The following is a 16,617-nucleotide window of genomic DNA, read 5'->3' on the forward strand; positions in this document are numbered from 1 at the left end:
AAGCCAATTATTAATTTTTGTTTTTTTTTTACTTGATTTATAGTGTTAGTTGCTGGTGTATAGCAGTGTGATTCAGGTATACACACACACACATATATATATACACATTCTTTTTCATATTCTTTTCCATAATGTTTTATCCTATTGAATATAGTTCCCTGTGCTGTGGAGTAGGACCTTATTGTTTATTTTATATACAATAGTTTGTATGTGCTATTCCCAAACTCCTAATTTATCCCTCTCCCACCTCCTTTCCCCTTTGGTAACCATACCTACATTTGTTTTCTATGTAGGTGAGTGAGTCTGTTTCTGTTTTGAAAATAAGTTCATTTGTGTTATATTTTAGATTCCACAGATAAGTGATACCATATGGTGTTTGTCTTTCTGTCTGACTGACTTCACTTAATATGATAATCTCTACATCCATCTACGTTACTGCAAATGTTATTATTTCATGCTTTTAAGGGCCGAGTAATATTCCATTATGCATATATACCACATCTTCTTTATCCTTTTATCTGTCAGTGGACCTTCAGGTTACTTCCATGTCTTGGAAGTTATAAATAGTACTGCTATGAACATTGAGGATGTATGTATCTTTTTGAAATATCATTTCCTCCAGATATGTGCCCAGGAGTGGGATTGCTGGATCATATAGATATTGATGATTTACTCAATTTCCAGTTCCTTCCCCTGGAGGTCACAAGTGAGGGCTCTGGGGGTGAGGGTGTGAGACTGAAAGTTCGATACTCTCCTTCTGGTTGGTTCCCCAGGCAACCAGCCCCCATCCTTAGGTTTCGTAGAGATTTTCCAAGAGTCACCTTATAAACTCTGGTGTGGCTGAAAGGAACTTGTTATAAATAACAAAAGACACCTTTATATTGTCATTTGGGAAATCCCAATGGTTTTTTTTTTTAAACTTATTTATTTTAATTGGAGGCTAATTACTTTACAATATTGTAGTCGTTTTTGCCGTACACTGACATGAATCAGCCATGGGTTTACCTGTGTTCCTCATCCTGAACCCCGCTCCCACCTCCCTCCCCATCCCATTCCTCTGAGTCATCCCAGTGCACCAGCCCTGGGCACCCTGTCTCATGCATCGAACCTGGACTGGCGATCTGTTTCACATATGATAATATACATGTTTCAGTGTTATTCTCTCAGATCATCCCACCCTCACCTTCTCCCACAGAGTCCAAAAGACCGTTCTTTACATCTGTGTCTCTTTTGCTGTCTTGTATATAGGGTTATTGTTACCATCTTTCTAAATTCCAGTGGTTTTAAGAAACTCTCTACTCTATTCCAAAAATATATATATTTCTTATTATAAATCACAATATTACATACCCATCAGAGTTTGTATCTAAAATTAGGTCTCCTCTGTTTATGTATACCTAAGAAAAGTCTTTACTGATTCAAGATGAAATAAGGAAAATATAGAGATGATGAAGATGAATTTATTCAACATAAATGACCGTCATATATGAAATGTTGGTAAAACTGTGATCTGTTGTTGTAGGTTGATGATAATGATGTTATTTTTCACTTTTAAAGACAACATCAAAGCAGTGATAATCCCATGTTTTTTCCTGTTCCAGTTGTTAGAAGATTTATTTACTACTTTATGAAATTTTTAAGACTTATTGTGAGTGCTGCTGGTCATTTTACATAGCTTCTTGTTAACTAACAAAAAAAGTACTTGATCTGGTGCTGTTTGACCTTGCTGTACATTAAGTACATTGATTTTTCACTCGTATTTATTGAGCACATTTTATATTTTCATTCCTAGTACCTGGTTATGGATTATTATGTTGGTGGGGATTTGCTTACTCTACTCAGCAAATTTGAAGATAGATTGCCTGAAGACATGGCTCGATTTTACTTGGCTGAGATGGTGATAGCAATTGATTCAGTTCATCAGCTGCATTATGTACACAGGTGAGTAAGAGGCAGTGAAGGAGTGGATTATATGAATGTCAGAAGAGATGTTTTTGTAAGAAAGTGATCATTTTGATGGCCATGGGATGATTTGTTTGTAAACTGTTTGACAGGTATAATGATTTATTTTAAAAATTTACTACAAATGTGTTGTTTTGTATATAGTTTAAGATGGAATGAAAAGAAAAAGGCCATTTACAAAATGACGTTTATATAGGCCTGTTTTTATGCCTGTTTTCAGATGTTAAAAATCTCTATTTAAACATCTCATAATTTATGTGTAATAAAAAATGTTAAAACTTATTGGATGGTTTAAAAGGCAGCCTCACATTTTAAAAGGAAAGAAAGTAGGAAATCCTCCCAGAGTTATTGGTGAATTAATCATTCAGGTGAGAAAATCTTTTGAGTTGTGCAAAATGTGGAAGAGCAGAGACACTAAGGAGAAGCAGGTCAAGGGATCCTGGCATGTTAGAAAGAACAACCATTTTCTAAGAGAGAGATTTGAAAACTTCAGGATATGCATCAGAGTCATATGGAGGGCTGTTAAAACTCCAGAGTTTCTGATTTAGTAGGTTGGATAGGGCTGGAGAATTGGCATCTCTAGACCAGCAGCAGTATCAGTAGCCTCACCTGAGAAGGTGTTAGTTTTAGTCACTAAGTTGTGTCCGACTCTTGCAACTCCATAAGTCGGACATGATTAGCGACTAAACCAGCTAACTTAACTAACACCTTCTCAGGTGAGGCTACTGATACTGCTGCTGGTCTAGTGACCTCACTTTGGGTAACTTATGCTAAGATAGCAGTGCGTGTTTCTTTTGAGTTGCAAGTGATAAGTGTAATCTCTGTGAAGAACGGGAATGGGGGCAGAAAAAAATTTTTCTGTCTCAGTGTTTATTTTGATGTGGGTATCTTATGTTGTTCATATCTTATGATGATTGATTTAATTAATAATGAAGTTTTAGGACACCATTAAAATAATAATTTGATTAAAAATTTTTGTGTTTTTCAGATCTCAATTTTACTTTTCCTATTTGCATGCTTTTCTCTGTTGATATCTGATAATCACAAATTTTATTGAAAACTAAAATATGAATACACTTTAAAAATTGTAAAGCACAATGCAGTTTTTAAGATAGTACTGTAGTCTTGAGAGTGAATTATAGTATAAGAACCCAAAGTGCTTTTTTGTTGCTTAAGCAGTAATCCAAGATTTTAGCTGAGGACTGTCATTTAAAAATACCTTAAGACATTTCATCGAACATTTAAAGAATGCTAGTCTTTGACTTGTGGAGTTTAGAGAAACGTTACTTGGCTCACATCTAAGTTCTCAAAAAGGAATGATCATTTCTGAAAAATATGCATCCAGATATAGTAAATATAAGGTATTTCTGTTACACTCCTTTCTGCCAGGTTGTGACAAATATTCTTAACTGATCATAGGACCCTTTCCCACTGACTGTATGCAGTCTTATAATTATTCTCAACACAGCATTCTGAGTATCAACTATGTTTCTGATATTGACATCTGGATTGAAATCCATTTCAACCCTCGGTGCTGCTTGAGTACCAGGCTGGGTTTAGAAAAGGCAGGAAAACCAGAGTTCACATTGCCAACGTTCGATGGATCATAGAGAAAGCAAGAGAACTCCAGAAAAACATCTACTTCTGTTTCATTGACCACTTTAAAGCCTTTGACTGTGTGGATCACAACAAACAGTGGAAAATTTTTAAAGAGGTGTTAATACACACTATATTACCTGTCTCCTGAGAAACCTGTATGCAGGGCAAGAAGCAAGAGTTAGACCTGGAACAACGGACTGGTTCCAAATTGGGAAAGGAGTACATCAAGGCTATATATTGTCACCCTTCTTATTTAACTTCTGTGCAGAGTACATAGTGCAAAATCCTGGGCTGGATGAATCACAAGATTGCCAGGAGAAATACCAATAACCTCAGCTATGCAGATGACACTACCCTTATGGCAGAAAACAAAGAACTAAAGAGCCTCTTTATGAGGGTGAAAGAGGAAAGTTAAAAAGCTGGCTTAAAACTCAGCATTCAAATAACTAAGATCATGGCATCTAGTTCCATCACTTCCTGGCAAATAGAAGGGGAAAAAGTAGAAGGAATGACAGTTTTTTTTTCTTGGGCTTCAAAATCACCACAGACGGTGACTGCAACCATGAAATTAAAACTCTTTCTCCTTGGAAGGAAAACTTTGTCCAACTTAGACAGCATATTAAAAACAGAGACATCACTTTGCTGTCAAGGGTCCATATAGTCAAGAGCTATGGTTTTTCCAGTAGCCATGCACAGATTTGAGAGTTGGACCACAAAGAAGGCCGAGCACTGAAAAATTGTTTTCATACTATGGTTCTGGAGAAGACTCTTGAGAGTTCCTTGGGTAACAAGGAAATCAAACCAGTCAATGCTAAAGGAAATCAATGCTGAATATTCATTGGAAGGATGAATTCTGAAGCTCCAGTACTTTGGCCACCTGATGTGAATAGTGGACTCACTGGAAAGACTCTGATGCTGGTAAAGATTGAAGGCAAAAGGAGTAGGGGACGACAGAGACTGGGTTGGTTAGAAAGCATCACTGACTCAATGGACATGAGTTTGAGCAAACTCTGAGAGATAGTGAAGGACAGGGGAGCCTGGCATGCTGCAGTCCATTGGGTCACAAAAAGTCAGACATGACTTAGCTACTGAACAATAACAACTTAATGTTAAATGAATCCTATTCATTCCATTATTGGACAGTTCCAATATTATAGAATTTTACTTTATGTTAAGCTGAATTTCTTTTTCTCCTTATCATTGGTCCTAGTTTTGCCTTCAGAGTCAAATATAATAATCTAATTTATCTTATAGTCATCATGCTTTCTGAAGTCATCTCTTCTTTAGGTTAAATATCTAAGCATTTATAGTGTCTCTGTTATCAAAATTTACATATTCTCTTTCCCACTGTCTGACACATGTACACATACACACGCATACTCTCTCTTATCAACCTATGACCACTTTCATACCTCTCTCTCCCTTCTTGTCTTTCTTTTTGCTTGGCAGTGGACATGTTCAGGTGCATCAGTGCACTTCTTAAAATGTTATTCCCATTTTCTTTTTTTTTCCCCCATTTTCTTGATAGATTGTTTTCAGCAAGTAGTTTACTGAGGAAATATTTGTTGAGTCCTCTTTTATAAATAAAAGTCCTCTTTTGCTATAAATAGCATTGTGCTATTTATACGTGAAATTTTAAGTAAGTATAGCATATAGTTCTGACACTGAAGACAAGCTTCTTGTCCATTTGGGAGCACAAAATATAAGATAAATAAAATTTAATGAAGACTTTTTAAAAGATAAAACCAAGCTTATTTTAAAGTGTATATGGAAAGGCCACAGAACTAAAATAGCTAAAATGGTTTTGAAAAAGGAGAATGAAGTAGGAAGAATCATTGTAGCTGATATTAAGACTTACTATATTGCTGTCTTAAGCAAGACTCTGGAAATGGTGGACGAGTAAGCACATAGATCAGTAGATAGACTAGAGAACCCAATCATAGACTGACGCAAATCACTCCCAACTGATTCTGACAAAGTTGTAAAAGCAATTCAATGGCAGAAACATAGTATGAAGTAAGGGAAGACACATTTGAAATGAATGAATCTCTGCAGTGAAATAGATAATATAAAAGAACTATTGTTGTTGTTCATTCGTTTAATCATATCCAACTCTTTTGTGACCCCATGGACTGTAGCACACAAGGTTCCTCTGTCCCTGGTGATGTCCAGGCAAGATTAGTGCAGTGGGTTGCCATTTCCTTCTCCAGTGGGTCTTCCCAGATCGAGATCAAACTTGTGTCTCCTGTGTCAGCAGTCAGATTATTTACCACTGAACCACCAGGAAAGCCCAAAGGAACTATGTGCAAATATATATATGCAAATGAGCTAATATAAACAGTACGTGTAATGAATGATCACTTTGTAATTTGTTGTATACTGTGTTAAAGTATAGGATAGTGTACTGATCAAATTATTTACTTTTATATTTGCATTATGGCAACCCACTCTACTATGCTTGCCTGGAGAATTTCATGGACAGAGGAGCCTGGTAGGCTACAGTCTATAGGGGTAGCAAAGAGTCTAACATGATTGAAAGTGACTAATGCTTTTTCTCCATAGTTTTTAAGCTTCTGGAGGTAGAGACTATGATGTTTTCCTTTATTGTGTTTGATAGATATATTTTATTGTGTATCTCTGGAGGTTTCCTTCCTCTAGACAGGGAACCTGTCTTTGTATCAAAGTCTTCTTACTGGATATGGGTTAGTTGGTTTTTGCAATATAGCATTCCCATTGTCAAATCATATTTTAGGAACAGTTACTATTTCATCTAGTATTTAGACTATACATAAACTTAAAAAATAGTTAAATCAGTCATTGTGTAGTGTCCACTGGTTTGTATTTCCTCATAGTGTAGTTATTTATCTAGATGTTTATTCATTCCTTTTCTTTCTCCTATCATTCTACAATGGATTTAGGTAGTCTAAAGTGCATGCAATAAAACAATGGCAGAATATTTGTATGAGTAAAGAATCATAAGATAGAACTTATAATTAAAAATGAAGAACCTAAATAAGGAAAAAATAACTAATGAGCAGAAGTTGTTGTTATGTTTTCATGTTTTTCATGCTTACCTTTACTTGTTTTACTTGGTATATAGCTTATTCATGTAAAAATGCTCACATTTCAGATCAGACAAAGATCCTAAGGGCTCAGGCACACCAACTTGTTGGATACTCTATCTCTGAAGTCATATTAGGTTGGTTTTGTGGAACGTAATGGAGTGTGTGTGCTTTCCTGTGTTTGTCTTAAATATTAAGTACTGGCTTCAACAAATCCTAGGGTGGAAAGTATTTTTTGGAGTACTCTGTCCTGACTCTAGTCCAAAAATAAAACAAAAGGCAAAAAATAGTTCACTTATTTTTCATGGATTTCTTCATCACTTCTTTTTCCTCATGGAATTTATTCAGTATTCAAGATTTTGTGACTATAGTTTTAATAAACCTCACCTGCTTAATGTTAATACCGTTTCATGTAATATGATTAACTCTAGGGTAAAGTGTACTGATGCATTACAAGAAATGGATCAAACCTGTTTTTATAGAATTTGTTGAGGGAAATAACACAGAATTCAGTTTCAAAGAAGTTTTCTCATCCCTTATTCCATAAGATTTTGTGAAGGATAGGTGTGTACAGGCCTCCACCAGGGCTTTCAGGCAGATTCCCTCTCTTTTCAGCATGGATATGTAGTGTGATTTGTCAGTTATTCTCTTGGTATATGTAAAACCATTATACTTTTATAATGAAATAGAAATACTTTGAAGCCCAAGGCTAATAAAAAAAACTCCCTTCAGTCTCCTACAGGTCTGAGTCTCCTTTGAAAACTAGAACTTTTGATACTACTAATGAAGGAGTTATTTGTATAATACCTTAAAATTACTAAAGAAGAGATAGTTTTATAGTTACAAGTTGTCAGACTAGAGTTGTAGGGAAGTTGGAATGTCAGCCATTATAGAGATCAGGTTACTTAAAGATAGTCATTGTGTTACAGTGCATTTAGTATTTCAGTAACTGCAAGGAATCTGGGCCAACTTCACAATTAAAGAGACCAGTCTCCAAAGACCACCCTTACTTCTGGCACCAGTTACAGTTTGGGGGGGTTCCCAAAACCGCTTTCAGTTTTAATAATTTTTAAGAAAGATTCAGAAAACTCACTGAAAGCTCTTCTACTTAAAGTTCCAGTTTAATAAATGGAAAGGGTATAGAGTAAAATCAGCTGGGAGAAAGAAGTGCACAGGGCACCTCGCAGGAGAAGTACCAAACCCAGGGCTTGTGTCCTCTTCTCCTTGTGAAGTTAGGATAGCATTACTTCCCTGGCATCCATGTGACAGTACAAGTGGAGTGCTGCCAATCACAGACACCTGAGCGTTTGGTTTCCAGAGTTTTGGGGGTTGCTCAATCACATATTGCCTATATGACTGATCTTCCATCTCTAGCCCTTTCCTGCAGTTGAGATGATACCTTTACTTTCCAGTCCCTTTCAAAGATAAAACTGATACTACATGGACCAAACAAATTACATCATCATGAATTACATTGTTAATCTGTTTGGTGGCCCAAGGCCCCAGACAAAGATGCCCTCTTGGGTATGACGTTCCAGGGTCCTAGAGGTCACCTACCAGTAGCTGCAGCAAAAGCTCACCTCTTTGGGTGAGATTAGTTCTTCACTGCACAGGCTACTTCCTGGCCTTTAGCCAAGGCTCTTTCACAACTAAATGGTCATATTGGTGGGGGGGGTTAGATTTAGGGTAACATTTATATAATGAACAGAACAATAGTTCCAGTGTGAATATGTCTGTCATTTGGAGGAGCTCAGTAGGGATAAATTCAAAGAAACCAGTAATTCATCTAATAAGGCCATACATTCTCATATTTTTGTACTACTATGTCAATTACTTGTTTTCCCCCTTTGATCTGTTATTTGTACCATATGATAAACTTGTGTAGAACTGTTTAGCATAGAATCTAGCTGACGGTTAGCAAAATTGAGTTCTTTCTCTGGCTGATCATTTTATTATATCCTGAGGAGGCTTTAATTAAATCTTCCAATACACTTATTTATTAATATCAGTATTATCAAAAGACCTATGTAATGTGACTCAATCTTACCAGCGAGGCCAGTGTTAACACCATATGGTGAGTCAGAAGATGCTGGCATGTTACCAGGGTCCCACTGAGTTAGCAACCATCTAGTCCATCATCATGTCATATGACTAAATTGTCTCCCAGAACAATGGCACTCAGGTTTGCAGGATTCCATTTGACGATGCCAGGTGCCAAAAGCAGGAAGTTGTTTCAGCAACATATGGCTTCACCCCTTGTGGTATCTGGTGTAATTGAGCTAAGAGACAATATCATCTCTTGCTCTAAGCCTCTCACAGAGCATCAATATAATATTGGATTCCCCCTATTACATAATCTGTTTATTCATACTTTTATCATTAGCTATTACTTTTCCTTCTCTCCATTTGTCACTTATTCTTGCCCAAACTTTTGGTTCTTTGGGGAAAATGTTAGGTTTGACCCTGTGCTGGTCCAGATTGAAAGCAGCAGTACTAGCAGGTGCCTCCATCTCAATGCATCGATGCAGTATAGGGTTGCATAAATACAGAAATACCTATCTCAGTGACCAAGCAACCCAGCAGTATTCCCTGCCAGCCTCTGTTTTACCAGGTGGGAGGATGGCATGACTCACCCTACCAAGTCCTTGGGAATACTGACATTAAGGTTTAAAGGCTAGAATTTCTTCTTAGGAATTATCCTTGCTTTTGGCATCTACAGTCACAGCCCTGGTGCTGAGACTCTGCATCTGGTAGGAAGGTGAGATGAGGAGGGAAGAATTATACAGTCAAACCATCATCCTATGGACAGAGGTTCGTGACATTGTACAGGAGACAGTGATCAAGAACATCCCCAACGAAAGAAATGTTAAAAGGCAAAATGGTTGTCTGAGGAGGCATTACAAATAGTTGAGAAAAGAAGAGAAACTAAAGGCAAATGGGAAAAGAAAAGATATACTACGTGAATGTAGAATTCCAAGGAAAGCAAGGAGACATAAGAAAGCCTTCCTCAGTGATCAGTGCAAAGAAATAAAGGAAAATAACAGAATGGGAAAGACTTGAGATCTCTTCAAGAAAATTAGAGAAATCAAGGGAACATTTCATGCAAAGATGGGCTCAATAAAACAAATGGTATGGACCTAACAGAAGCAGAAGATATTAAGAAGAGGTGGCAAGAATACACAGATCTATACAAAAAAGATCTTCATGACCCAGAAAACCATGACGATGTGATCACTCACCTAGAGTCAGACATCATGGAATGTGAAGTTAAGAGGGCCTTAGGAAGCATCACTACAAACATAGCTAATGGAGGTGATGGAATTCCATTTGAGCTATTGCAAATCCTAAAAGCTGATGCTGTGAAAGTGCTGCACTCAATATGCCAGCAAATTTGGAAAACTCAGCAGTGGCCACAGGACTGGAAAAGGTCAGTTTTCATTCCAATCCCAAAGAAAGGCAATCCCAAAGAATGTTCAAACTACCGTACAATTACCCTCATCTCACAGACTAGCAAAGTAATGCTCAAAATGTTCCAAGCCAGGCTTCAACCGTACATGAACCATGAACTTCCAGATGTTGAAACTGGATTTAGAAAAGGCAGAGGACCCAGAGATCAAATTGCCAACATTCGTTGGATCATTGAAAAAGCAAGAGAGTTCCAGAAAAACGTCTATTTCTGCTTTATTGACTATGCCAAAGCCTTTGACTGTGTGGATCACAGCAAACTGGAAAATTGTGAAAGAGACGGGAATACCAGACCACCTGACCAGCCTCTTGAGAAATCTGTATGCAGATCAAGAAGCAACAGTTAGAATTGGACGTGGAGCAACAGACTGGTTCCAAATCAGGAAAGGAGTACTTCAAGGCTGTGTATCATCACCCTGCTTATTTAACTTATAAGCAGAATACATCATGCAGAATGCTGGGCTGGATGAAGCACAAGCTGGAATCAAGATTGCCAGGAGAAATATCAGTAACCTCAGATATGCAGATGACACCACCCTTATGGCAGAAAGCGAAGAAGAACTAAAGAGCCTCTTGATGAAAGTGAAAGGAAAGTGGAAAAGTTGGCTTAAAGCTCAACATTCAGAAAACTAAGATCACGGCATCTGGTCCCATCCCTTCATGGCAAATAGATGGGGAAACAATGAAAACAGTAAGAGACTTCATTTTCTTGGGCTCCAAAATCACTGCAGATGGTGACTGGAGCCATGAAATTAAAAGATGCTTGATCCTTGGAAGAAAAGCTATGATCAACCTAGACAGCATATTAAAAAGCAGACCTTTGCCAACAAAGGTCTGTCTCATCAAAGCTATGGTTTTTCCAGTAGTCATGTATGGGTAAGAGAAGGCAATGGCAGTCCACTCCAGAGTTCTTGCCTCGACAATCCCAGGGACGGTGGAGCCTGGTGGGCTGCCGTCTATGAGGTCACGCAGAGTCGGACATGACTAAAGCGACTTAGCAGCAGCAAAAGCAGCAGCATGTATGGATATGAGAGTTGGAGTATAAAGAAAGCTGAGTGCTGAAGAATTGATGCTTTTGAACTGTGGTGTTGGAGAAGACTCTTGAGAGTCCCTTGGACTGCAAGGAGATCCAACCAGTCAATCCTAAAGGAAATCATTCCTAAATATTCGTTGGAAGGACTGATGCTAAAGCTGAAACTCCAGTGCTTTGGCCACCTGATGTGAAGAGCTGACTCATTTGAAAAGGCCCTGGTGCTGGGAAAGATTGAGGGCAGGAGGAGAAGGGGACGACAGAGGATGAGATGGTTGGATGGCATCACCGACTCTATGGACGTGGGTTTGGGTGGACTCCGGGAGTTGGTGATGGACAGGGAGGCCTGGCGTGCTGCGGTTCATGGGGTCGCAACGAGTCGACACGACTGAGCGACTAAACTGAACTAAACCATCATCTTCCTCATGTCCTCTTTCCCTAGGAAAGTGAAGTATTACAGATTTACTTGTTATGTATTACTGGTGAAATAGTTTTCTTTCTATCACTAAGAATGCTTTTTTTTTTTTGCCTTGAAACTAACTTTGTATGGTAAAATAAAAGTATACCAGGCTTTGGTAGGCATATCCCTCTGAATTTTTGCATCTTGTTCTTATGCTTTTCATTTTGAGCCTCTCTTTAGTATATGGCAGTTAGTTGTTCTACTTGCTGATCCAGGAAAAAAATCCGTGACTGTCATTAGTGATTATTTTTGTGCTTTAATTACTTGTTTCAAGCAATGTGTTGATTTTTACAATATGATTTTGGATTTATCAAAAACAGTCAAGTAAGTGTGAGTTTTGAAATGGATTCTGATGAAGACAGAAGTGCCTAGATAACATAACAGTGTATAAATACATTTTAAAGTAATTTTATATTGTTTTAGCAGTACCATCTGTTTGAGAATTATTTGAAGAAACTTCAGCCAGAAGAATGCAGAATATGGCTAGCCATTTTCTTGCAAGTTGGTGGCTGATTTCATTGTAAAATAGAACATGCTGGGTTTTGGCTCAGTTGGTCTCACTTCTGCTTCATGGTATCTGAAACCAACACAGAGTTCTGATAGATGTTAAGTGAACTTTGTGGAGCATCATGAAATATTGATATATCTTGATCCATTATATAAAGTAGGAACCATTATGTTATCAACAAATACGACTATTGTGTGTATGTAAAAAGTATAGTATCATCATATACTTATTAAAAAGAAAAGTGTCAAACTATTTGATTACTCATTAGCATCTTATGTAAATAATTATATGATATTTAAAAATAGATAAATTTTGCCCATTAACTTGCTGTTTTCCCCCTATTTCTCATTATTTAATTTTAGCAGAAGAAGTTCTTTGGTTAATCTCAGGTGTATATTTGGTAACCCTAGCACCAAGCACAATCTGTGGTACATAGTGATTATTCAGTTGTTAGCTGATTAAGTGATTAATAAAAGCTGTAGAAGAAAATTGATTAGGTAAATGTTAGGGCTTCCCTGCAGCTTAGCTGGTAAAGAATCTGCCTGCAATGCAGGAGACCCTGGCTCAATTCCTGGGTCAGGAAGATCCCCTGGAGAAGGAATAGGCTATTCACTCCAGTATTCTTGGGCTTCCCTGATGGCTCAGACAGTGAAGAGTACCCCTGCATTGCAGGAGACCTGGGTTCCATCCCTGGGTTGGGAAGATCCCCTGGAGAAGGGAAAGGCTGCCCACTCCAGTGTTCTTGCCTGGAGAATCCCAGGGACAGAGGAGCCTGGCAGGCTACATAGAGTCCATGGGATTGCAGAGAGTGGGACATGACTGAGCCACTTTCACTTTTAAGCATAGATAAGCCTTTATTCATAGTGCTAGGGCATGAGAAGCTTTCAAGGAATATACTGCCTGTTATGGAATGAGGATGTGTTCCCCCCACCCCCAGTTCATATGATGAAGCTCTTAGTCCCCAGTATGTCTTTAGGAAGTAATTAGGTTAGATAATGTCATTAAGATAGGGTCCTCATGATGGGATTAGTGAAAGAAGGTAGCAGAGTGTGCTCCCCTCTCCCCCAGTCTGTGAGCACACCGAGGAAAGGCCGTGTGAGGACACATCTGGAGGGCAGCCATCTGCATGCCAGAAAAATAGTCCTAATTGCAGGCCAAACCCTGCTGGACGTTGATCTTGGACTTCCCAACCTCTTGCACTGTGAGAAAATAAATTTCTTTTGTTTAAGCCACCCAGTTTATGGTATTTATCATGGCAGCCCAAGCTGACTTAGACATTGCCTTAGGAAGGAAAGGCAGTTTTTATAGAGCTTTAACAAGAGAGGTCATGTGGAGGGAATATAGGGAGAGCTACCTCATTTATACACTATGCTTTTTGTAGACTGAAGGTTTATGGCAACCTTGCGTTGGAAGATGATGGTTATCATTTTTAAGTCATAAAGCATTTTTAAATTCAAGTATATACATTGTTTTTTTTAAGACATAATGTTGTTACATACTCACTAGATTACAGTATAGTGCAAACATAACTTTTATATGCACTGGGAAACCAAAAACTTCATGTGACTTGCTTTATTGCTGATAAGCTTGATTGCAATGGTCTGGAACCTAACCTGCAATATTTCTGAGGTGTACCTGTAGTGTCAAAGGCTGGTGTCAAAAGAGAAAGCAGTTATTCTGCAGTTTAGGAACTGGCGATTGGCCAGCTGGGATTTCAACCAGAGGAGTGGAGGCAAAAATCATGGGCAAAAGGGGATGTGAGAAAGGTCATAGGAGGTCCACTGATGAAAGAAAATCACATACCACTGACTGTCACAAAGTTTTAGGTTTTTCTCCTTAGTGATATATTGTTTAAGTACAATATAAATATGTGTTAAAAAGATTATGTTAATATATAACACAACAATGAGGAACATAAAATAATAAGCCCATAAATTTTCTCAAGGTAATTTTCAGGGTTGGGTCTTAAAAAAAAACAAAACAACAACTTTAAATTTTGGCACCATTTTAGATTCACAGGAAATTGCACTCAATTCAAAAAGATCTCATGTACCTTTTACTCATTTTCCCCCTTTGTTCTATCTTACCCCACACTTAATAAGGGGCTTCCCAGGTATTGCTAGTAGTAAAGAACCCACCTGCCCATGCAGGAGACACAAGAGACGTGGTTTTGATCCCTGGGTCTGGAAGATCCCCTGGAGGAGGGCATGGCCACCCACTCCAGTATTCTTGCCTGGAGAATCCCCATGGACAGAGGAGCCTGGTGGGCTGTGGTCCGTAGGGTCAGACATGACTGAAGCAACTTAGCATGTACACGCATATCATGCTTATTAGGACTTTTCTTTCAATGATACAGTGGGTAATAGTTTAATCTACATTTTATCATCCCTGGACTCCTGCTCTTTTCTTCTTTTTCCCATAGTCTCTTTCCTGTGTCTTGCTTCCACATGCAAATTAGAGTTTGGTCTGCTGGATTTGAATATTTATTTCTGTAATTAGAAATGATTTTAATTTCATGGTAGACTTTCTTTGAGTTACACTATAGGTGTGAGTTGTCAGTTTCACTTGTTTCCTCTTGTTGATTGTATCTAGATGGTTTCTTGAAGGATATGCATCAATAAAAAGATTAGAATTTGGGCAGCCACCGTTAGGAAAGATAAGTTTGAGAAAAGTTATTGATAGAATGTTATGAATAACTTTTTTCAGTTGTAAAGTAAGCTTCAAATTAATATTCCTATTAAAAACTCAAATGTATGACTAACAAAGAGGCAGTTTGTGACATATTTTACCAGTGTCGGTTTCTTTCTTTATTACTGATGTAGTATGTATTTGGCAAAATTATGATATAATTTTAATAAACATTTTAGTTGCAATGTTTTAATACAGTATACTAATTTTTTTCTATATTGGTATATAAAGAGGAGGAGTAGGAAGACCAGGAAATAAAAGCATTCATATGTGAGAGCTTATACCCCAGCCTGTATAAATGATGAAGAGGAACCAGATGGGCGACACTGACATGATGTTGATGAAAGGAGAGACCTGTGTCCTAAATGAGTAGTTAGTTCTCAGTAGTCAATCCCTGTGCAATATTCCAATTGTGGTGTTTGGACTGGGGCTGCGGTGCATGTAGGCGCAACCCCTCTAGTTGATTTTATTGTCCATCCAGAGTTGAAAACTGCTGCTTTGAAGGTTAACTAATGTTATATCCACATTTTACTATTATAGGAATAATATTTATAATAATCATGCTCTGGTATTGATATTCTAGTGAAATGTTAAAATAAGAATGACCTATAGAATATTTCCCTTTTATTTATTTATTTTTTTAATATTTCCCTTTTAATATGGTCATTGTTTTGGGATGCTTTTTTATTTATATAAAGAAGAATAATATAGAAAATTGTTAAATATTATATATATGACAGTTATATAAGTAATTGTTATAAATAAAATATATATCATTATAAATATTAATTTTGACTTAGAATTTTAAACAATATTGTTCTTTTTAAGTTAAATGTTTTAAGTCAAATAATAATGCTTTTCCTTGGAGATAAAGAAAATTACAGATTACAGAAGCTTTAATTAATGATAAATGGTATGACTCATATTCAAATTAAGAAGAAATTTCTTATAAATTTATAAATATATATAAATATATATTTATTTCTTATAAATAAATACATATAAATCATATTTTTTTTTGTCTGATGTCCTTTGATCAGCATAAGGTTTTTGAGATTCATCCAATTTGATCTTTCCTTCTTGCCGAGTAGCCTTCCACTGACAGTTTATTTTTCTGACAGTTTATCCACCTACCTGCTGATGGTCATTTGAGTTTTTTCCAGTTTTGAACTGTTAATGTATATAGCTGCTATTAATAGTCTTTTATTCCACATGATTTTATGGATGAATGGTCCTTTACTTTTAATTGAATCCTATTTAAACTGTTTTAGAAAATTTGAAATTTCAGTCTTACTTTGTGAAGATAGTAAAACCTTAACAACAAAACTTGACAAGGATAGTACAAGAAGAGAATGTTATATGAAACAATGTCACTTATGAATATAAAGGTAAGGTTTTAAATAAAAGTTGAATTCAGTAATATATATATTATATATTTTAAATGATAAGACAAACTTAATATCTCTGAAAGTTTTTAATCACTTCTAAAATTATAGTAGTCAGCATGTTCTTTTAATGGCATATGATTTACTAGTGTATCTTTATGACAGAGTTTTAGACTCAGTGACTGATGGCACATTAAAAAAAAAAAGTATGACCATGTAGGTTTCATCCCAGGATGCAAGGAAGTTTCAACATTAAAAAATCTATTTGAGCAGAGGGAGGCTCATGAGCGAGGAAACATAACTGTAATTATGGCTGATTTGTGTTGTCATTCAACAGAAACCAACACAACATTGTAAAGCAATCTTCCTCCCATTAAAAAAATTTTTAAAAATAAAGGACCTTGAAAAGAAGAAAAATCTATTTGTGTAATACACTGTATTAATAGGTTAAAGAAGAA

At 36.9% G+C, this 16,617-nt stretch overlaps 1 protein-coding gene across 9 annotated transcripts in view; it reads left to right on the top strand.

The window, feature by feature from the left end:
* Positions 1 to 16,617, top strand: part of CDC42BPA (CDC42 binding protein kinase alpha) — a 295,068-nt gene that overhangs the window by 123,751 nt on the left and 154,700 nt on the right. For all 9 annotated transcript variants that reach the window (XM_043484945.1, XM_043484938.1, XM_043484937.1 and 6 more), the window contains exon 5: positions 1,793 to 1,941. In XM_043484945.1, the coding sequence (XP_043340880.1) occupies positions 1,793 to 1,941 (149 nt within the window). The remainder of the gene's footprint in view (positions 1 to 1,792; positions 1,942 to 16,617) is intronic.

The sequence above is a fragment of the Cervus canadensis genome, chromosome 13 (assembly GCF_019320065.1).
Source record: "Cervus canadensis isolate Bull #8, Minnesota chromosome 13, ASM1932006v1, whole genome shotgun sequence".
Lineage (NCBI taxonomy): Eukaryota > Metazoa > Chordata > Mammalia > Artiodactyla > Cervidae > Cervus > Cervus canadensis.